The 22812-nt window shown below is 36.7% G+C and overlaps 1 protein-coding gene across 1 annotated transcript in view; it reads left to right on the top strand.

The window, feature by feature from the left end:
* The window catches only part of ANO3 (anoctamin 3), a 141883-nt gene that overhangs the window by 24012 nt on the left and 95059 nt on the right, over nt 1-22812 (top strand). The window contains exons 3-4 of the mRNA XM_077818491.1: nt 7681-7781; nt 15508-15552. Of these exons, the coding sequence (XP_077674617.1) occupies nt 7681-7781; nt 15508-15552 (146 nt within the window). The remainder of the gene's footprint in view (nt 1-7680; nt 7782-15507; nt 15553-22812) is intronic.

Raw genomic sequence — 22812 nt, 5'->3', positions numbered from 1 at the left:
ACGAGATCTCCTCTACTCTATGAGATCTTCCCAAAATGATGAGGTTGATAAGTCCCATCTGATTCCCTCAGAACCATTTTAACAGTATGCTGAATTGGTGATGGTGTTGGGTCAAGGATAGCAGTAAGATAAAATAGGATGTATACCCACTGCTATAATGTTTCCCCAAATACAACCCCCAGTACAACTACTTTGATAGCAGTAATAGCTCAAAATATCTAAGATAAGGGATTTAAAGTCAGAAATCCTTCAAGGAAAATGTGCTCTGTCTATTTTTTGAATTACAGATTATAGAGCAGGAATATTTATGTACAGACTCAATTCTGAAGCAGGCTCTGCACTTTATTCTCCTCTCACTTGTGAACTTCCATTATATTCATTGGAATTACCCCTGATTTACACCAGTTAAATGGAGACCAGAACAGGGTCTTGTTTAAACAAAGTTGTTAGACTCTTTCAAGTCATTCTTGCACATACCTGCACACCATCACAGCTAATTTGACAATTAAATTAGCTAATTTTGAAATTATTGCATTTAATATTGTTGTTACTATTTTGATCCAATCTAGCAAAACAGAAAAAAAAATCTGATATTTTGAAAACAGTTTGAGAACCATTATCCCCAAAAGCCTATTCACAAGCAATAAACCAAAAAATCAAAACTTTCTAAATTAGAACTTAAGAGAATTATCTGATATTCAAATTAATAAAACATTGTGTTTAAATTTCACAAGTTTAGATGCAAAACTGTCATTTTGAAAGAAAAAATTCAAGCAAAGCAACATTATAAGTCTGAAAAAGGACTTAAAACAAAACTGTAAATCTTTTTAATTGTAATGTATTTCTTCTTAAATTCACTTTATTTTTTCAGTCCCCTTAACATGACACCTTGCAAGCTGCCACACAAAGACAGTATAGTTAAAAGCATACATTATTGTGCCCTTCCAGTGTTATGTAGATAACATTTCCTCCCTATTATCTGTGTTTTACAGGTTGTTTGCAGTGGTGTTGTAGCCGCATGAGTTGGTCCCAGGGTATTAGAGGGATGAGGTGGGTAAGGTAATATCTTTTATTGTTTGATGAAAAAAGCAAGCTTTCAAGCTTAACTAGACCTGAAGAAGAGCTCTATATAAGCTTAAAAACTTGTCTCCTCCAACCACGGAAGCTGGTCCAATAAAAGATATTACCTCACCTACCTTGATTGTCTTGAAGGTTAAGGATTGAAATGATTAATATTCCTTCAAGAATTACAGAATAAAAGTAGCATTTCCTTTTAGATATGTGTAAGAAATATAGTCATGGACCCAACTGTCTATCCTCAGGCAAAATGCTCTTTGGCTTCAGCCTGGTAGTTTTCAGTGAGTAAGAACTGCAGGATCATGTCCACTGATAAGTGACTTCTACCAATATTTATAAATTGGAAGCAGTCGATCAGCATAGTGCATGAAAGTCAATCCTTTCCACAACATGCTAAGACAGGATAGGAATTCATCACCAAGTAACAGCCAAAGAGTGGGGCATCTTTGTAACTAATCCCTTTATATCAACTGTTCTGGCTCCCTGCAGTGATCTCTTTTTGTCAGATTCACTGGGCTCCGTGGACTCTCCAGATCCCCTTTTTGTGCTGAGTGATGTAGAGCTGGCACTGGAGGGGTGAGAGTCCCCTATATGCCAACTTCACAGCCATCTTCCTCCCAAACAGAGGATGTTCTATTTTTCCATTGTGTTAGGAGCCTTCTGCAACCTGACTGTTTTGGGATGAATTTTACTTGGAGTACTAGTACTGAGAAGCCTGTTTAAAACAAGGGGAAAGAAGTGAGGAGGGATAAAGACAGAAAGCATGTTAACTATGAAGGAGGTTTAATGGAATTACTTTCTAATGTCCTTCTTGCTGCTTGCATGATATACACAGACATGAGGTATTTTCAGGTCTTCCTCTCACTCCCATTGTCTCCAGTGGTGCAAGATCAGGGCTTAAATGTATATTTAAACAAATTAAAATCAGCATAAGATTTTATAATCCTTTCACTTGAAAACAAAATGAAATAGGTAGTAGTAAAAACGATCCCCCATCCATACATACACCATAACAAATCATTGTCATGTCCTGATTGACAAACCCCCACCCCCGATGCCCATTCATGACCAGTACTCTGAAATAACCAAGGCAGAAACCACTACCAAAAATCTACAGTAGGTTTTACACCAGATCTAATGCATAATGAGATGGTTACTTCAGTGGATTTATGCAGATTAACACAAAACGATAATCTTTCCCTCACTGTTTTAATTAGTTCTGAGGAAATGTCCAGCAGAGTGAATGTGATGAATTAGTTTATTTACATATATTTACATTCCTTATGTAAAGTCTCATTGTTAAATTAATCACCGGCATAAATGGGTACAACTCCTGTTAATTTCATAAAGAGTTGTACCTGCTTTCACAGGGGCTTAATTTTGTCCTTTGAGTGTATTAACAACAGGCTTTCAAAATCCAATCATCAACATATTGTTTCTGAGTACTTCTGCAGTGATAGACCATTTTCAGTTCCTGCTCTCACAGTTAAAACTTTGTAAAGAGGTCTGAGAGGAGAAGGAAGATGAAAGACAGGTATTAAAACAAAGGAGATTGCTAACAGAAAAAACAATAATAAAAATGTATTCGGTAAATCATTTACCACCTGCTACGTTGCCAATTACTTTAATATTAGTAAAAAGAAAAGGAGTACTTGTGGCACCTTAGAGACTAACAAATTTATTTGAGCATAAGCTTTCGTGAGCTACAGCTCACTTCATCGGGTGCAAGTGAGCTGTAGCTCACGAAAGCTTATGCTCAAATAAATTTGTTAGTCTCTAAGGTGCCACAAGTACTCCTTTTCTTTTTGCAAATACAGACTAACACGGCTGCTACTCTGAAACCTTTAATATTAGTTTCTCTCCAGAATTATTGCATTGATTTAAAAAGTAATCAGCAACCAGCTGGAAAGTTTTCTGGAGTTAAACAGTAGGTGGGGGCTAAAATAGAAAAATTAAACATCACGTATGAATCCAAACTTATTGTTACATTTATAAAAAACATTTTTGTTTATAAAATATTAATTTTAAAATAAAATAAAAATTCAAAGACTGTGGAATGAGGTGCCCATCTGCTATTGACTTTTAAGGAGAGTTAGGCATCTAAATGCCTGTTGGACCTTTGAAAATCTCCCCCAAAATGTTTTAAAATGGACCTTGGAAGGTCCATTTCTTGGTAGAAAAGACTCAACTCCGCCAAAATGCTTGACCTATAAAATTGCAAGTGAATACATCTGGAGAAAAACAATCTGAAATTGAAAAATTGACCAGTTAGGAGCAATGTAGAAAGCAGTAATAATAAGATAATAGAAATGTAGTGATGGGAAAGACCTCAAAGTCATAGAGTCCAGGCTTCTGAGCCGAAGCAGGACCAAGTAAACTTAGGCCATCTTTGACAGGTGTTTGTCCAACCTGTTCTTAAAAACTTCCAATGACCAGGATTTCCAGCCTCCCTTGGAAGACTACTCCAGGGCTTAACAACCATTATAATTAGAAAGCTTTTCCTAATATCTACTCTAAGTCTCCCTTGCTGCAGATTAAGCCCATTATTTCCTGTCCTACCATCAATGGACACGGAGAACAACCGATCCCCATCCTCTTTATAACAACCCGTAACATATTTGAACACTATCATCATGCCCCCACTTCTGTCTGCTTTTCTCCAAACCAAATATGCCCAGTTTTGTAACCTTTCCTCAAAGGTCAGGTTTTCTAAACCTTTCATCATTTTTGTTGTTCTCTTCTGGACTCTAGCAAGGATGTAGACAATTGGAGAAAGGGTGGTACCCAGAATTGGTCACAGTGCTCCAACTGAGGCCTCATCAGTGCCCTCTAGAGTGGGACAGTTAGCTCCCATGTACTATGTACAGCACGCACATTAATGCACTCCAGGAGTTAATGAGCCTTTTTCACAACCGCATCACATTGTTGACTCTCATTCAATTTGTGATCCACTGTAATGCCCAGATCATTTTCAGCAGTACTACCACCTGGCCAGTTATTCTCCATTTTCTAGTTGTACATTTGATTTTTTTTTCCCTTCCTAAAGTGAAGTACTTTGTACTTTATTGAATTTCATCTTGTTGATTTCAAACCAACTCTCCAATTTGTGAGTCATTTCTAATCTTCTCCTCCAAAGTGCTTGCAACCCCTCCCAGCTTGCAGATTTTATAAATCAAGCTTTCCACTCCATTATCCAAGTCATTAATGAAAATATTTAATAGCACCACACCCAGGACTGACCCCTGTGGGACCACACTAGATAAGACCTCCCAGTTTGACAGTGAACCACTGATTGTGTGTATGGTCTTTCAACCACTTCTGCACCTCCCTTGTAGAATTTCATCTAGACTACATTTCCTCAATTTGCTTATGATAATATTATGTAGGTCTGTATCAAAAGCTTTACTAAAATCAACATATGTCACATTTACTGCTTCCTCCATCCACTAGGCCACTGACCCTATCAAAGAAGAAAATTCGGTTGGGTTAGCATGACAAATCCATATTGGCTTCTTGACAAATCCATACGGGCTATGTCTTATAACTTTATTATGCTCTAGGTCTGTCAAGGTTCCTCCCCCACTCTGAACTCTAGGGTACAGATGTGGGGACCTGCATGAAAAACCTCCTAAGCTTATCTTTACCAGCTTAGGTCAAAACTTCCCCAAGGTACAAAATATTCCACCCGTTGTCCTTGGACTGGCCGCTACCACCACCAAACTAATACTGGTTACTGGGGAAGAGCTGTTTGGATGCGTCTTTCCCCCCAAAATACTTCCCAAAACCCTGCACCCCACTTCCTGGACAAGGTTTGGTAAAAAGCCTCACCAATTTGCCTAGGTGACTACAGACCCAGACCCTTGGATCTTAAGAACAATGCACAATCCTCCCAACACTTGCACCCCCCCTTTCCTGGGAAATGTTGGATAAAAAGCCTCACCAATTTGCATAGGTGACCACAGACCCAAACCCTTGGATCTGAGAACAATGAAAAAGCATTCAGTTTTTTACAAGAAGACTTTTAATAAAAATTAGAAGTAAATAGAAATAAAGAAATCCCCCCTGTAAAATCAGGATGGTAGATATCTTACAGGGTAATTAGATTCAAAAACATAGAGAACCCCTCTAGGCAAAACCTTAAGTTACAAAAAAGATACACAGACAGAAATAGTTATTCTATTCAGCACAATTCTTTTCTCAGCCATTTAAAGAAATCATAATCTAACACATACCTAGCTAGATTACTTACTAAAAGTTCTAAGACTCCATTCCTGGTCTATCCCTGGCAAAGACCAGCATACAGACAGACACAGACCCTTTGTTTCTCTCCCTCCTCCCAGCTTTTGAAAGTATCTTGTCTCCTCATTGGTCATTTTGGTCAGGTGCCAGCGAGGTTACCTTTAGCTTCTTAACCCTTTACAGGTGAGAGGAGCTTTCCCCTGGCCAGGAGGGATTTCAAAGGGGTTTACCCTTCCCTTTATATTTATGACAAGGTCCTTTCACATTGACGATTTGCTCCAGTATATTTTCAGGTATTGAAGTTAGTCTGACTAATTCCTAAGTCCTCTTTGTTCCCCTTTTTAAAGATTGGTCCTACATTTGCCCTTCTCCAGTCCTGTGGGACCTCACCCATCTTCCATCATTTCTTGAAGATAATTGCTAACAGTTCTGAGATTGCTTCAGCGACTTCTATTTAAGTACCTTAGCATAAATTTCATCAGGCCCTGCCAAGTTGAATACATCTAGCTTATCTAAATATTCTTTAACCTATTCTTTCCCTATTTTGGTTTGCATTCCATTCCCCTTGTTAATATTAATTGCATTGAGTATGGTCACCATTAACCTTTTTTTACTGAAGACTGAAACAAAATAAGTGTTAAGCACCTCCACCTTCTTGATGTTATGAGCTCTCCTTCCCTGCTAAGTAGAGGACCTACAATTTCCTTCAGCTTTCTCTTGCTCCTAATGTATTTAAAGACCAGCCTCTTATTGCCTTTTATATCCATTGCTATAACTCATTTTCACCTTACTCTTTCTGATTTTGTCCCTACAAGCTTGTATATTTCATATTTCTCTTTAGCAATTTGTCAGTTTCCATTTTTTGTAGGATTCCTTTTTGATTTTCCGATCATTAAAGCACTCTTGATGGAGCCATGCTGGCCTCTTACTATTCTTCCTATCTTTTCTTTGCATCAGAATAATTTGTAGTTGTGTATTTAATATTGGCTTTTGAGAAATTGCCAGCTCTCCTGAACTCCTTTAACAGACTCTATCCTTGTTATCACACCCTTCTCCCCTACTTAGGCTTATCATCTTGGGGAGAAGGACCTACGGCCTGCTGACACCATCCATGGGCAGATAGTAGATCCATTCTCCCCACTGGTGTCTTCAAGTGGGAGGCATCCATCATAGCCTCTGTGATGCCAATCCACAATGGTCTTTGGGGGGAGGATTTAAATATTTCATTTACTCACTCTGGCAGAAAGCTGCGGAAAACTACCTCCGGTTGCTGTTGGCTCCCAGAGATCTGGAATAGAGCCCTGTCCTAAAGTCCCTTATGAATAGTTACTAGGTTACTCTAAGGGTTAAGTCCTTTGGAAAAATAAGTTACACTAACTTTCTTCTGCCTGGCTCAGAAACAGTTAATAAAACTGAGTCACTTCCTCTAGGAAAATTAATCACAATGACTTCTGTTGATCCTACTGAGCTCATGGAGTAGGCTCAGCCAATCTGATTCACAAAAGAAGCAAGGTGACTTCAGTCCTTCAGCTACCACTATATTGCCATTTTGAAAATGAAATTTGAAATGCACTTTAAATTAAGTTTCAGAGTAGCAGCCGTGTTAGTCTGTATCCGCAAAAAGAATGAAGTTGTCTCTCAATGACTGTGCATAACAAGATAATGTAAAAAAAAGCATGCTCTACTTTGAAGAACACTTTACACATGAAAACTTTCATACTAAAACACTACATGTTTCTGGGGGCTCTGCAGACTCAAAAATAGTGTGTTTGTGTTTAATTATGTAATGAATATTTCACACAGCACTTCATGTAAAGTTTGGCTTTTGAAATTTCTATTTTAACATATTGCTTACTTGTTGATTATCATTTATAATAAATGTAAAAAGAGTAGCACCGAGGATGTAATCTTGACTCCATTGAATTCAATGGCAAAGCTCCTATTGACTTCATTGTGATCAGAATTTCACCCCAAGAATGGTAGAAGAGTGTAAGGATGGATTTTTTTTAAAAAAAATCAGTGTATATAGTTCTGTGGAATAGTGTTCCAAAGACAGTGGTGGAAGCCCTATCTTTAAAGACATTCATAGTAAAACTATAAATATAAAACACTAGAAAATAGCAGTCCTGTATGGTCAGTGGAATAGACTGGAAGATGTCTTTGATTGTTCTCATCTCCGTATCTCATTGCACATATTATCATGTACTATTCTTTACTTAGGACTCTAGATGATGCCATAGACTTCACCGGGAACAAAGTGCACACCCCTGAGAGCAGAAGCTGGCCCATAGGCATGTTTTCAGAAACCAAACTGCCACATTGTACTCAACTGTTAATATATATTTATTTTATCACCCATTACAGCCAGCTATTACGAGCAACGACATAATGTTTGTTAAAATTCACTGTCCCTGGGATACGCTGTGCAAATATGCAGAAAGAATGAACATCAGGATGCCTTTCAGGTATTGTGGTTATTTTATTTTTAATACTTCGATTTTTATGCTTTATATTTAACTGTTTCTAATCATTTATTAAGGTAACATTGAGTCCCCTCCTATTGTTCAGACTGAACAAAACAATCCTCCTACTTCATTATAACTAAATTCCTCTCTTCTGATGTCTTCAAAAACAATAATTTTTAAGGCCAATTTTGGGGGTAAAAACATGACTAATGATAGAGGCCACTGTATTTTTCACATTTGCCTACAATAACTGTATCGAAAGCTTATTTTCTTAACAAACGCACATACCCTAGAAAACCCTACTGCTCAAAGCAAATCACACACATTTTGCAAGACCTTTTCTGGAGATCCTTTTCATGGTCTCAAAAGATCTGTGGTTTGTGGTTTTAGGCTTAGGAGCACAGAATCTTCTTCTGAATGATGGATCACAGCCAGACCTTGACTGGAATTGTATCCAAAGGCAAGGGAAGTTACAGAGACAACTAATATTAATTCTTTCAGAGATAAAACCCTGACATTCTGGAGAAAGCCACAGACCTGTTTTCCTGGAATTCTCTTCACTTCCAGTTTCCAGATTGATGATCTTCAGTTTCCTTATTTATTTAGATCTATACAAATGCTAAAAGGCAGCCTGTCCATAAACTCTAAACACCTTTCAACTTAAAAATTACAACACAAATGTATTCTTGTAGTAAATACAGAAATACAATTAAAAATAACCTATCTCCAGGAAACCTGTAGATGTAATATTCAATTCCCCCATCCGTGCAACAATTCCCCATGCTTATAATTTCCCATCATTTTTAAATGCCTGTGGCAGGGAAAGATGAGCCTTGTAGTGTGTGCTGAAACTCACTGGATTTGGGATACATCAGGCCAAGGTGGCAATCAAATTCCAAAGTGAGAGAATGCCTCACTGATGCCCTTACAGCAGCTCCTTCTCACTTATATCAGTGGGGCTCTCACTCAAGTGCCTCTGCTGATTTCAACTATGACAGTATGGCATGGGGAGAGAGAGATAATCCTTCATGTAAATAGGTCCTAAGCTTAGAATTCACCCAGAAACTCACAGGCAGCCTGCCTGTCTTCAACTGAAAATAGATTTGAGTACCCATCCCTACATTAAACCAAAGCGTTATAAAATTTAAACTCTTTGACTGAATCATTTCCCAAATTCCTTTCCATAGTGAACAACTTGAGTATTAATCATTTACCATGTGATTTAAGGAAGATTTTTTGATATTGCCGTGTGTGCTTCTCTCTTGCTTGAATGATTCATTGTTAACATTTTAAATATTAATTTTTTCCCTAAATTTCAGGACCCAAATGAACTCTTTCTTTCTTGACATTTTAAACCACTAAACAAAATGGGCTATTTACCAGGAGACATGAGCCGTCTGTGCTGGGGTAGCACAACTGTTTTGGAATTAGTGCAGAAGCATGAGACCTCTACACAAATAGCCCTGGTCTCCAAATGATCCTCTGAGTTCCACAGGGTTTGGGGGTGGGTTCAGCAGTCTATTTTTGGGGAGCAACCACATCGCTGACAATCAAGGAGAAACTCTGTGAGGGGATTCTCAGTTTTCCTCCCCTTGAGCAAGTTTTATCATGTGAGAGGGACATCTGCCCTGGGATTCTAACTGTAGATTGGAATTTGTTTAGACAGTTTGCCAGTTATTTGTTGCTGTCTTAGCTTGTGATTGATGGGGAATATCACTGAATTTCCCAGTCAGCCACTGTAAACCTTACACATGATTTCCATATTTGTCTTTTTAAGACGTTCTTCGGGGCTTAAAGGATGTGAATTTATTCCTGTGTCTAGTCTTGATGCATCCACAGCTAGTTCTTGCACAAAGATAGGGATGTTCTGGATATTCTTTAATTTGTAAGAGATGCTGGCTGTAAGTTTCATCAACAACTTGTTTCAGCTTTGTGCCAGATAACTGGTATTTACTTCCAGCAAGATAGGTAAAAAGTTCTTGGTGAAAATATAATTATATGTTTCAGAGTAGCAGCCGTGTTAGTCTGTATTCGCAAAAAAGAAAAGGAGTACTTGTGGCACCTTAGAGACTAACCAATTTATTTGAGCATAAGCTTTCGTGAGCTACAGCTCACTTCATCGGATGCATAAAGTGGAAAATGCAGTGAGGATGTTTTATACACACAGACCATGAAAAAATGGGTGTTTATCAAAAGTGGGGTGGGGGGAGAGAAAACCTTTTGAAGTGACAGGTTTCAGAGTAACAGCCATGTTAGTCTGTATTCGCAAAAAGAAAAGGAGTACTTGTGGCACCTTAGAGACTAACCAATTTATTTGAGCATGAGCTGTAGCTCACGAAAGCTCATGCTCAAATAAATTGGTTAGTCTCTAAGGTGCCACAAGTACTCCTTTTATAATTATATGGGCTCTTAGAGCTAGTCAGCTGCCTGTCTGTCTTGTCATGGGGGAGTCATGCAGCCCAGTGGTCTGATTAGAGGAGTTACAATTTGGCGTTCTGTTTATGACTCCTGCTGCTGCATTGGCAAAACTACATGAGTCTTTACTAAATTGTGGAAGCAAAATACCCAGTTTGCTTGTACAAGCCAAGGTTGTGTAAGTAAATTCAGGTCCATGCATTTTTTTTTTTATTCAAGACTTTATTAGGTGAGATTCTGACCTCACTGAAGTCAATTGTCTTAACTGTGAGCAAGATTTCCCTGTAAAAAAGAGATGATGATATTTTTTCCTAGCTGACAGGAACGTTGATATCAAATTGGCTAATGTCTTTGGAGCACTTTTAGGATGAAAAGTGCAAGTTTTCCAAGTTGTAATATTGCTAATTTAGGCTTAACACTCTGAAATATTTGAACAGCCACCATCAAAAAAAAAGGCAGGGCTTTTTTTTTTTTTTTTTTTTTTGAGCAAAACTGAATAGCTGTCTGCCAGCTCTGACCATGTCAGCAAATGAGCCATTAACCGAAGGCAGAAGAGGGTGAATCAGTGACAGGAAGTAATTAAGGCTCCCATTAACAGTCCTGTAACCAACCCGGCCTTCTCATAACTATTTATTTCAATGAAAAACAAATTAATAAAAGAAGAGCATGGGAACTGATGATGAATGCTTTATAGTAGGAATCATAGATGGCATTCTACTCTGCCTTTGAAGTGTGCACAGAACTCTGATAGCTAGAATGGGAGTTATATACAGCATGCAATACAGCATAAAAATAAACCACTACGTGACTAATCCTGCAGTTTGGGTGCTAGTTAAATTCACTTTGATTTAAAAAAAATAAAAGGGCAATATTTTGGGAGTCAGTGAGGTCATGCAATTTGGGCCTAATCCTGCACTTATGAATGGGACTTGAATGGGACTGCCAACATGCATAAAGTTACTCATATGCATAAACATATTTGTTGGATTGGGGCCATTAATTGTATATTTCACTTTAATCATTTTTTCCCATTTCCTAATACTGTTTTTTCTCCAATCTTGTCATCATTAGAAAGACTTAAAGTACAATAATTATTTAGATATTTGATCTAGCTGATTTCCTTACTTTAGAGAGAAATTTATGAAATAAGGTCCAGTTCCTACAAATATTTATATGCTAACGATTTTATTGGAGTCTAATTAGCAGTTTTTCTAGGCAGGCATTTAAAGCAACTTTTTAATAAAATTGTAAGTCCACTACTCTCTCTCTTTCCCTCTCTCTCTTTCCTTTTGTTTCATGGCTCTTGGTTCCTTGGCTATTACTTTGCTTTATTTCATTCACTTCAGATATTTGAAAAGTAGATTCTAAAAAGCAAAGTTCCACTGCTTACACACACACACACACACAGAGTATACATATGTTAAATAGGCTATTTTTTTAAGTGCATACTTGTACTGAGGTTTTACTTAATCATTTTCTAAGCAGTTTAATATATTCTATATTCTGTTGCTGAGGTCACTGCACTTCTCATCTGTTGGAGAGAGGAAGCCTTATTGTACACCTTAATAATACAGTTCTCTCCCAAAGTGTGCTCTGTACTAGCAGCAGGTTCCTTCCCCTCCTCCTCCCTGGCTTACCGAGAATGAAGGCTCTACCCATTCCCCAACCCAAGCCACCCACTCCCTTCCATCTGCATGGGAGAGGGAGTAGTGGCCCCACAGAGGCTGCTTGTCCCACTGTGCTTGACCCATGATGCACCAAGCCTCATGTGTTACACCCCCTTACTCTCCTGCTCAGCGATGTAAGGGTGGGTCACAATCTTGCTCTTTAATGATACCACTAGTAGGCATAGTCCCAAAGAGAATATTTGATCTGAATTCACGGCCTGTCTCTAAACTCTGTCTTAAATACACACTTTACAGTAATCCCATTGAAATCAACTAGGGTGACCAGATAGCAAGTGTAAAAAAATCAGGACAGAGGGTGAGGGGTATTATGTGTCTATATAAGAAAAAGCCCCCAAAATCGGGACTGTCCCTATAAAATCAGAACATCTGGTCACCCTAAAGTCAACAGAGTTACCCATGAAAGGGGAGAAGTATTTGGCCCTAGATATAGCATAAAAGTAGCTGGAAAGAACCAAAATCATGTATATGATTCCATCCCAAAGGACTACCCAAAGACCCAGAGCCTGTTCTCAGTGAAGTCAATACAAAACTGCAAATTAACTTTACTGGTAAAAGGTCGTGCTTCAGTGGATACTATGTATTACTACTACAGCAAATTCAGGTTGATTGAACCAGCAAATTTGTTGATTTCAGCCAATTATTTCAGTCTGAATGAAAAAAGAAAACATTTTGTAAATGTTGAAATGAATGGAATATTCTGGGTGGGTCTTTCCTAATTTCTCTCTTTGAAGCTGTTCCACTTTATATAAAATACTTCAATAGTCACAGAGCTGGGTCAAGCTAAATCTTTCATTCAACGCAATATGAAATTTTCCCAACTTTTCAATTTGCTGATAATTCTGAAAAATTTCAGTTTTCGTTCCACCTGAAGTGAAAGGTTTTTTTGATTCTCCCCCCCCTTCACCCCTGCCAAGGAACCACCAGTGAACCAAAAAATCAGTTATTTGCCCAGCTCTTTTTCTGATAATTGATCTTTGAGACTCAGTGTGGTATGTAATGTAAAAAGAAAAATGATGTATGAATAGTTGTCAATAAGATTTTTTTAATACCTTGCAATAATTGTTGTCTTTTACATACATTTCAATATTTTTCACATGATTACATTGGGGATCATGAATTATTTATACTTATGTTTTTAATGGGATATGCCTGAATGTTCCATTAAAAAGAAAAATGTTGCTTGCTTAAAAGATGTGTATAAGAGGCAGCAGCTTTGCCATATAACATTGAAACTCCAGTAAAAAGATGATATTTATGCATGCACAACAAATATCTTCTGTAAAACAAAAAGAAAGGGAGTACTTGTGGCACCTTAGAGACTAACAAATTTATTTGAGCATAAGCTTTCGTGAGCTACAGCTCACTTCATCATATGCATTCAGTGGAAAATACAGTGGGGAGATTTATATACACAGAGAACATGAAACAATGGGTGTTACCATACACACTGTAAAGAGAGTGATCACTTAAGAAGAAAAGGAGTACTTGTGGTACCTTAGAGACTAACCTAGTACTCCTTTTCTTTTTGCGAATACAGACTAACACGGCTGTTACTCTGAAACCTGATCACTTAAAGTGAGCTATTACCAGCAGGAGAGCTGGGGGACGGGGGGAGCTTTTTGTAGTGATAATCAAGGTGGGCCATTTTCAGCAGTTGACAAGAACGTCTGAGGAACAGTGGGGGGTGGGGCATAAACATGGGGAAATAGTTTTACTTTGTGTAATGACCCATCCACTCCCAGTCTCTATTCAAGCCTAAGTTAATTGTATCCAGTTTGCAAATTAATTCCAATTCAGCAGTCTCTCGTTGGAGTCTGTTTTTGAAGGTTTTTTGTTGAGAAATTGCCACTTTTAGGTCTGTAATCGAGTGACCAGAGAGATTGAAGTGTTCTCCAACTGGTTTTTGAATGTTCTAATTCTTGATGTCTGATTTGTGTCCATTTATTCTTTTACGTAGAGACTGTCCAGTTTGACCAATGTACATGGCAGAAGGGCATTGCTGGCCACATGATGGCATATATCATTGGTATGTGAAATGGCCCACCTTGATTATCACTACAAAAAGCTCCCCCCGCCCCCCTGCTCTCCTGCTGGTAATAGCTCACCTTAAGTGATCACTCTCTTTACAGTGTATATGGTAACACCCATTGTTTCATGTTCTCTGTGTATATAAATCTCCCCACTGTATTTTCCACTGAATGCATCCGATGAAGTGAGCTGTAGCTTATGCTCAAATAAATTTGTTAGTCTCTAAGGTGCCACAAGTACTCCTTTTCTTTTTGCAAATACAGACTAACACAGCTGCTACTCTGAATTCTGTAAAACAGAAATTGCAATAAGTATAATGAGTAAATGACTTATGTCTGTAGCTCAGCTGGACTCCTTCTGAGTGGAACAGTTAAGGGTAATTAAAGGTAACGAAAGAAGTCATGTTTCATAAGTATAATATCAAAAAAATCCTTGTTAACTTCTGTGGTTTCTGTGCTCCCTTTACATCTCTGTTTAGGAACATCACAAATCAGGCTGCCAAGTGCCTAAGAAGTATTCTAGGTTGTGAAGTTACCATCTGATGAGGATCTCATTGTTTAACATCCAGAACTGAAATATTTTTTATGTTTAATTATATTCCTGTGCGAGATGGGAAAATACTTCTTGAAAATTGGCTGAAAAGAGTTTAACCGTTTATTTTAAGTACTGATACTCAAAAACATTGCTTTACTCTTATCTTAATACACAATAGCATAAAGGGTCTAGGCAACTTATATCCTTTGGGGACTAGTATATACTATGTAAGGCCATGATCCAGCAAACTGATCCATGCAGACAGTACTCTGTGTCTTCAGTGGGTCTCTGTGCTGACATAAGCGTACACTCACCTAGATGAGAGTGCAAGATCAGGGCCTAAGTCACTTGCAAAATTGAAAGGTCGCTTGATATAGAGGGAGGAGACAAGTAGAGCAGTACTGGGAAGTGAAAAAAAAATTTTGCCTCAAATCTGTATGTGTGTTGTGTTTCAAGAATAACTGTTCTCTGTGAAGATTTCATAGGAAATTACATGACTTTTTCCCTCAGAAGTTACTGTACCCAGGGAAAAGAAGAGAGAAGAGAACTGAAATATAAAAACAATTTGTTCCAGTTACTGCTTAATGAATCTTGGGTCCATATACTACTCTTGATTTGTATGCAAAATGGTAATGGATGTTGATGAGAGTCGCATGTACAGATTTAAGACAGCGTATATAGCCTTTAATGCAGAACTAAAGCAACTGCTAATTTTGAAAATGAGTCTTGTAATATTAAAAAAATTAATAGTTTTTTGGACAAAACTTGTATTATCTTTATTGAGAATTCAGTGAATTCAATAGTCGGACATGCCCAGCCTATATAGATCAGTCATATCAAAATTTAGATTAATTTTGTCATGAGTCATGATATGTACCATTTCAAATTCCAGCAGACACATGGATCAGAATATTCTTAACGAATTACTGTATTTCAATTTAAGGATGGTTTTCACTTTTTAGCATGTAAATGTGCATGGTATGTGTTCTTCTATAATGTGGGAGTCCTTGTCAACTGTCTCTTACTTGATTGTTCTCAGATGACTTCTGCTATTCTTTCAGGAAAAAATGTTATTACACTGACTGGAGGAGCAAAACCATGGGCAGGTTGGTGGGTGATGCATAGCTTCTAATCTTGCGTATAGTCACCTGCTAAACATTAGCAGTTGTAAATTTATCCAAAGGAACTAAAACCATGAGATTTGATTAATGGAAACTCAAAATTGTATTAACACAGATAATGTCCTAAAATAGTCAACTGTTACATGATGCAGTACAGTACAGCTTTGCCAGTTCTCACTTTGCAAGTGAAATACTTCTCATACCAAAACAATGGTCTCATTCAGCCTATGAGCAGAGATTTAATATCAAAGACAGCATTGTAGTGAGGCCTCTGGTTACTAAGATTTCATTGTTGCTTTAAAAAATATACTTTTTACTAGCAAATTAGGTCTTGTACTAATCAAAACTAAACTCCAGTTGTTGAACTAGGAATGTGAGCATGCAAATACACACAAGGTTCACTTTATGCCTGTGAGTAAAGACCTAAATTTAAAAGTATCACTTTGTGATGCAGTATCCATGAGCTTTTGTTTCATATATTTGATGGCTAGCAATAATAATAAATAAATAAATAAATAATAAAGGTTCTTTGACTCATTGTGTGAGTTAGCAAGGTTCTACTATATTTCCAACATACGCTCCATTCTAGCATTATGGGATATTAATTTTCCATAGAGAAGCACTCACTTGTAGAAACGGTAGCCTCAAGAGCTGGTGAGACCTATTGCTCTGTTCCAAAATGTAAGTGACAATTGGAACAAGCTTATGAGATTTCTAGACTAATTTCCATACCAAAAATGTCTGTCCTAATGCTTATGAGTAAGCTTGGAAGGATTAGATTTGTATCAGTAAATGTCGATAAACATCTAGTTCATCCATATACACACACACACACCAACAAAAATATTTCCATCGAGTATAATCAAAATCTGCACAGAGACAAAGAAAAATGCAGCTTAAGAAATTATTGAAATTTGATTTAAGGTTTTATTTGGTATGTTTTTATATGTGATGTTGACAATTTGTATTGTAACAGTTATAAAGCTCTAACATTTTGAATCTCAACATCTACTATCATTAAAAACATTTTCTAATTCCCCATAATTTCCTGCAACTGTGAAAATTAAATGGATAAAAAATTTTAGAAGCTTAAAACCCATAACTTTGCACTACTGTGAAAATTTAAATTGATAAAATTAAAAAAATGCTTAAAAATAAACATTAATATCCATTGAAATTATAAAAAAATAATAATGGAATTCTGCTAAGCATATTTGAGCCAAATATCTACATTTGCTTGACAATTAATCATTATTACTATAGAGCCTCCAAGAGTGCAAATCCTGCCAGAGTTCACTATTTACTGTGCAGTATTCAGATAATATGTTGTTGGTTGTGCAAGACCACCAGTTAACAAAAATAAAAAATTACAAAATATCACTGAATTGCAAAATTTGGTTCAGAAATCCACATATTTCAATAGTAATATTAGACAAAAATAATTTATAACATAAATTTACAACTGCTTTTCTTCTCTTCCCTGTCATGCATGTGCTTGCTTTATTTTAATGTACAATTCAAAGCAAACCACTTACATTTTTGTAATATTAAGGCAAATGTAACAGGGCTATGCCATAAAACAAACTTACAAACGTAGTTCCATACTGAATTCTTCTGGGGATTTCTCGGTGTAATAAAAACTTGAACGTTAGGTGGATTTATGATCCTATTTAGTAACACAGGTATCTAGAATATGCAGTTGAAATCAACCCAATTTCTAAGAGTAGAGTAACAAACAATATTGCCATATTTGCATTCAGGAAGGAATTTTCCCCCAGGTCATATTGGCAGAGACCCTGGTTGTTGGTATTTTTTGTTTTGTTTTGCCTATTTCACAGCATGGAGCAAGACAGTCACTTGCTGGTTTGAACTAGAGTAAATGGTTCATTCTCTGTAACTTGAAGTCTTTAAATCAAGATTTGAGGACTTTAGTAAGTCATCCAGCATGGCTAAATTTATGGGTAAATTACAGGAACTGGTGGCTGAGGTTCTGTGATCTGCAATGTGCAGGCAGTCAGACTAGATGATCATGATGGCACCTTCTGACCTTGAAGTCTAGGAAAACTTTAATATTAGAGACAAACACACTTACATTTTTCTATGAAGTTTGTTTTGTGAGAAATTAAAAAAAACAAGAGAGGGAAGTTAAATATTTTGCTGCTTTTTTTTATTCCAACATTTTAAAAGAGTAAACACGTTTTTAAAAGAATTGCATGTTCACTCTTACTGTTGAAAAGTCCAAATCTAAATAAGAAAACTAACCCTAAAAATGCACACAACACAAAATTTGAAAAATAAATCACATTGTTATAATTTTTTTCAGTATGTGTGCATCACTGTCCGTATTACCATAATAAATTTATAAATTGGCAAACTGTGACCTATGAACATAAACATAGGTCATAGGAATGACTGTTTTATTAAAGTAGAGTGCACAAGAACTAGAATAAAGAACTAAATTAAAATGAATATTTCTCATCACTCCTACTTCATTTTTAAATAAAAGATTATAGTTTACTAGACTGTTTTGCATATTGGGGACAAATTCTAACCTCAGATGTATCTGCACAGGCAGGATTTGATTTTTAATGCCCCAGTGTCAGATATTTTAAAAATTCATGATGATATTAATGTATTAGGACTAATTCTGTAGATGTTCCACACCTATTCAGTCCTGTATATATAATCATAATCACTGCAGAATTGGACCTGTTGTTTAGAAAAGTTCTGTGCATGCACACTCTTCATTTTTGTCGCCCCAAATTTACTTCAAATTTGGCATATTAAAAGTATGCAAAATGGGTAATTTTACTTCACAGTCTTTATCCAAGGTGAAATACTGATATTTCTTGCAGCACAATGGCAAAAATGTCAGTTTCAGCTCTTGGAGTAGAGCAATGGAAAGGGGAGTGTGTTTTTTAATTAATTTTTTGTGGTGAAATATAAGGCTCTCCCCTTTCAGAAAATGTCATTAATTCTAGCTTTAAAAAATGCATTTGTTAGTTAGTGAACCCCAATATTTTATACATCTCTTTGTAGTATGTGGCTTTAGGGCCTGATCCAGTTTTCATAGAAATCAATTGGAGTCTTTCCACAGACTTCAATGGGAGTTGGATTGCGGTTATGACACCAGATCTTAAGCTGGTGTAAACTGCCATAATTCCATTACGTTTAATAGAACTATGCCTGTTAACACCAGCTAAGGATCTAGTCCAGAGCTTACAGATAGATAACCATTCTTACTTAGGAATATGTGTAAAGAATATGTGTAAAGTAAAGAATGTGATGAATTCAGAGCTGTTACAGAGTCCAGTCCTGCAAGTTCTCCATGAATGGGACTTCCATTGAAGTCAATGAAATGCTTACAGGATCAGAGCTCTGTTGTCTATGGGATCAAATATCTGTGTTTTTACCAGCTCATTTATTAAATCACTCGATTAGCAGAATATGTACCTGATCATGATGTCCTTGTACTGTCACTTATATCTCCACATTCTACAGGAACAGCAAGATCATACTCTATAAGTATGATAATTCTTACTTTATAATAATTATAAATAATTCATACTTTAAAAGTCTAAAGGTAAATATGTTGCAACATATCAGATAAAGAAAACACATATCAGAAATTGTCTGAATTCTCCCAGACTTCAGACTAGATGACCTAAAAGATTTTTGTTTGCCTTTTGTCTCTGATTTTTCAGACAGACTAATTTTTTTTCTTTTTTCTTTTAAGACTGATATTGAGGAAAACACCAAAATAAATTATTCTATACACACAGAAAAATGTTTACATAATATTTTAATTCTGGTTTAGGCCCACAAAATCTGGGCAATTATAATAACACAATTGCCATCTCTAATGGAAATTTTTACTAGAGCTGGGCAAAATTTTGCAGATGAATAGTTCATTTTCTGAAAAAATTCAGTTTAGGGTCTATATAAACTAATTGTGAATTCAAGTTGTCAGGGTTCCCTCCCTATTCTGAACTCTGGGGTACAGATGTAGGGACTGGCATGAAAGACCCCTAAGCTTATTTCTACCATCTTAGATTAGAAACTTCCCCAAAGTGCAAATTCCCTTCCTTGTCCTTGGACGGTATTGCTGCCACCACCAAGTGATTTAAACAAAAATTCAGGGAAGGGTCACTTGGAGCCCTCCCCCCAAAAAATATCCCCAAGCCCCTTCACCCCCTTTCCTGGGGAGGCTTGAGAATAATATACCAGCCAATTGCCTTTAAGTACAGACCATACCCTTTATCTTTAGGACACTAAAATCAATCAGGTTCTTAAAGGAAGAACTTCATTATAAAAAAAAAAAAAGTAAAAGAATCATACCTGCAAAATCAGGATGGAAGGTAACTTTACAGGGTAAATAAAAAGATTTAAAACACAGAGGATTACCCTTTGACTCTGCTTCCCAGTTACAAAACAGGAATGAAATTACCCCTTAGCATAGGGAAAATTCACAAGCTAAAACAAAAGATAATCTAATGCATTTCCTTGCCGTTACTTAGAATTTCTGTAATTTTAAACATTTCATTTATGGTATGTTCATTTCAGGTATGTTTTCAAGAGATGTTTTACCTGCCTGGTCTCTCTCTCTCAGTCCAGAGAGGGAACAAAACAAAGAAAACACAAACAAAATTTCCCCCCACCCCAGATTTGAAAGTATCTTCTTTCTTTATTGGTCATTTTGGTCAGGTGCCAACCAAGTTATTTGAGCTTCTTAACCCCTTACATGTAAAGATTCTGTACAGCTGCTCAGGAGGGATTTTATGCTACCCTTAGCAGTATGTTTATGACACAAGTCCAATTTGGTGAATTGTTCTGGCTGAAGAAAATCATTGGAAATGTATGTTTCAACATTTTGAAAATGAAATGATTTAACTTTTTGTTTCAAAACTATATTTCATTTTGAAATTTAAGTAGATGTATTAAAAGGACAGGGTTAAAACACTTGAAAATGAAACTAAACAGGGAAAAAGTTTCAAATGAATCTGATTTGCCCCCTGAACAAAAATACATTATTTGCTCAGCTCTAGTTTTTACTTCTAAGTATTAGAGAGGATACATTCCAACCTTCCTTCATCAGAAGTCTGCAGAATTGAAAATGACCTAGCTTACATGTGAGTTGCAGTACCTGGGTATTCTGGTGCTTCATGTACTTAAGTCATATTTTTGATGTTGTTCCATTGTGTATGAGTATGGTAACATGCAGTTTTTTATGTTCAACAACATCTGAATTTTGGAGTATTAAACCATTTGTGGGTCATAAAAGCTGTTCCTGGTTATGATATAAGCATGTATAACTTTATTATTTGTTTCCATTCGTTTGGTTTATTTATTGCAATATCTAACTACAGAATAAACTATGTGTTTATCTGTTTATTTTTTGTTATGAGAGATTCTCCACAAGCCCCATAAAAATTAACATATAAACCGAGACCTGGGTTTTCTTTGAGCCTATTTACTTTGAATCTCTATAATATCCTTTGCAGGTCTAATGTTGATAAATGCATTGTAGAGCCAATTTTGAACATAATAACTGCTGTCGTTGCCCTTTTCAGCTGGATACTGCAAACCCTTAGCCTGACTTGACTTAAAAGAAAACTTATTGGGAGAGTAATCACTACTCACACAAGGAAGACTTTTTAAGGTCAGCCCATAAGAGCCTTCATGCAACCCACATATCTACCAAACTCAGGTTAGATAATGACACTTGGTTGCCCAGTAAGATTATAAGACACCATTAAGCGATCACAAATTATACAAAAAAGAATGAATGTAAAATTGCAGAAAAGGGAGTGTGAGTTAAATAGAATCTCATATCGCCTGTCCTCACGTGGTAATTGGCTAGTAGCAGGTAGCATGGAATGTCTCAGTATATACAGTGTTATACTCTGAGAATGCAGACAACTCAGCTGATTCACCATTAAGAAGAAACTTTTTCTTTCCATTTTGTAAGTGAATTTAATGCTAATGTAAGGTGTCTGACTGGTGTATTTGCAGGTGTAATCCTGGAAATTGGAATAGTCTTTGTTCACAAGACAAGTTCAGCAGGAATGCAATTTGCCTACTAATGTGCCTTAGCCTTGATGTAGAGAACTTCCTCTAGATGTAAAATAGTTCAGTCTGGAAATGCATCCTTTAATCTTCCACTGACAAGTGTGCTAATTGTGGTGCTAGTATGTTTCTATTGATGTGGACATTGGCCCTCACTCAGTTGCACAGATAATAGGTTATAAAGACATGACCAGCTGAGACTGGATTCACACCCCATAGATGTGGGAATCGAGGGATAGCTTAGTGGTTTGAGCATTAGTTTGCTAAGCCCAGGGTTGTGAGTTCAATCCTTGAGGGGGCCATCTAGGGATCTGGGGCAAAAATTGGGGATTGGTCCTGTTTTGAGCAGGGGGTTGGACTAGATGACCCCCTTCCAACCCTGATATTCTATGTGGACAGTCCCATCACAATCTAGTCTTATCAAGTCTTTCAGAAAAAAAAAAAGCCCTGGTTGTTTTAAATATACAGTGATGCTTATTAAATCTGGATGCCTAAAGTTAGGCGTGTTACTTAGGTGTAATGGATATAGAAGTATACTAGAATTTATCTCCTAGGCATTAGCCCATTAATGTCAAGGAGATCAATGAGAGTTTAGCACCTCTGATAATCAAGCTGCTTATTTAGGTGCCTAATGTTAGGCACCAAAGTTTGACCATTTTACCTGGAGACTTTATGTAACTTGATATATCAGTATATTGAAGAAACTTACTGTAAACAAACAGGAAAACTACCTGTGTGAAATCTATTAACATAGAAGATATTAGGATGATGCTGATGTCAGGAACCTTTAATCTGGCCAGTGACAGTTGCCCAATGCTGGACACTATTGAGTATGATAGTTATAACAATGTAAAGAGAACTAAAAGGGCTGGTAATTCTAAACCAAATCTTTCAGTCATGAGAGTATATATACTGAGCAAGAGCTGCAAGATTTTGGCCCAGTATTGATACCTAAATAATAACAACAGTGGCAATAATATATATAGTTAAGGGTTTTTTCCCCAAACCAGAATTATTCATTGGTTTTTTTTAAGGAATATTAGGTAAATGGGAAAGTTAGGATAACTTCTGAGATTTAGTCTGAAAGGTTTATGAACACACAATTCTGCAAAAGACTATAGAAGTGCAATTAAGTTGAAGATTTCCGATAGGAATCATACTAATTTAGGGAAGGGATAA

The sequence above is a fragment of the Eretmochelys imbricata genome, chromosome 6, assembly GCF_965152235.1.
Source record: "Eretmochelys imbricata isolate rEreImb1 chromosome 6, rEreImb1.hap1, whole genome shotgun sequence".
NCBI lineage: Eukaryota > Metazoa > Chordata > Testudines > Cheloniidae > Eretmochelys > Eretmochelys imbricata.
Note: the sequence above shows the minus strand (reverse complement) of the source record. Positions and strands in the feature narration are given on the sequence as shown.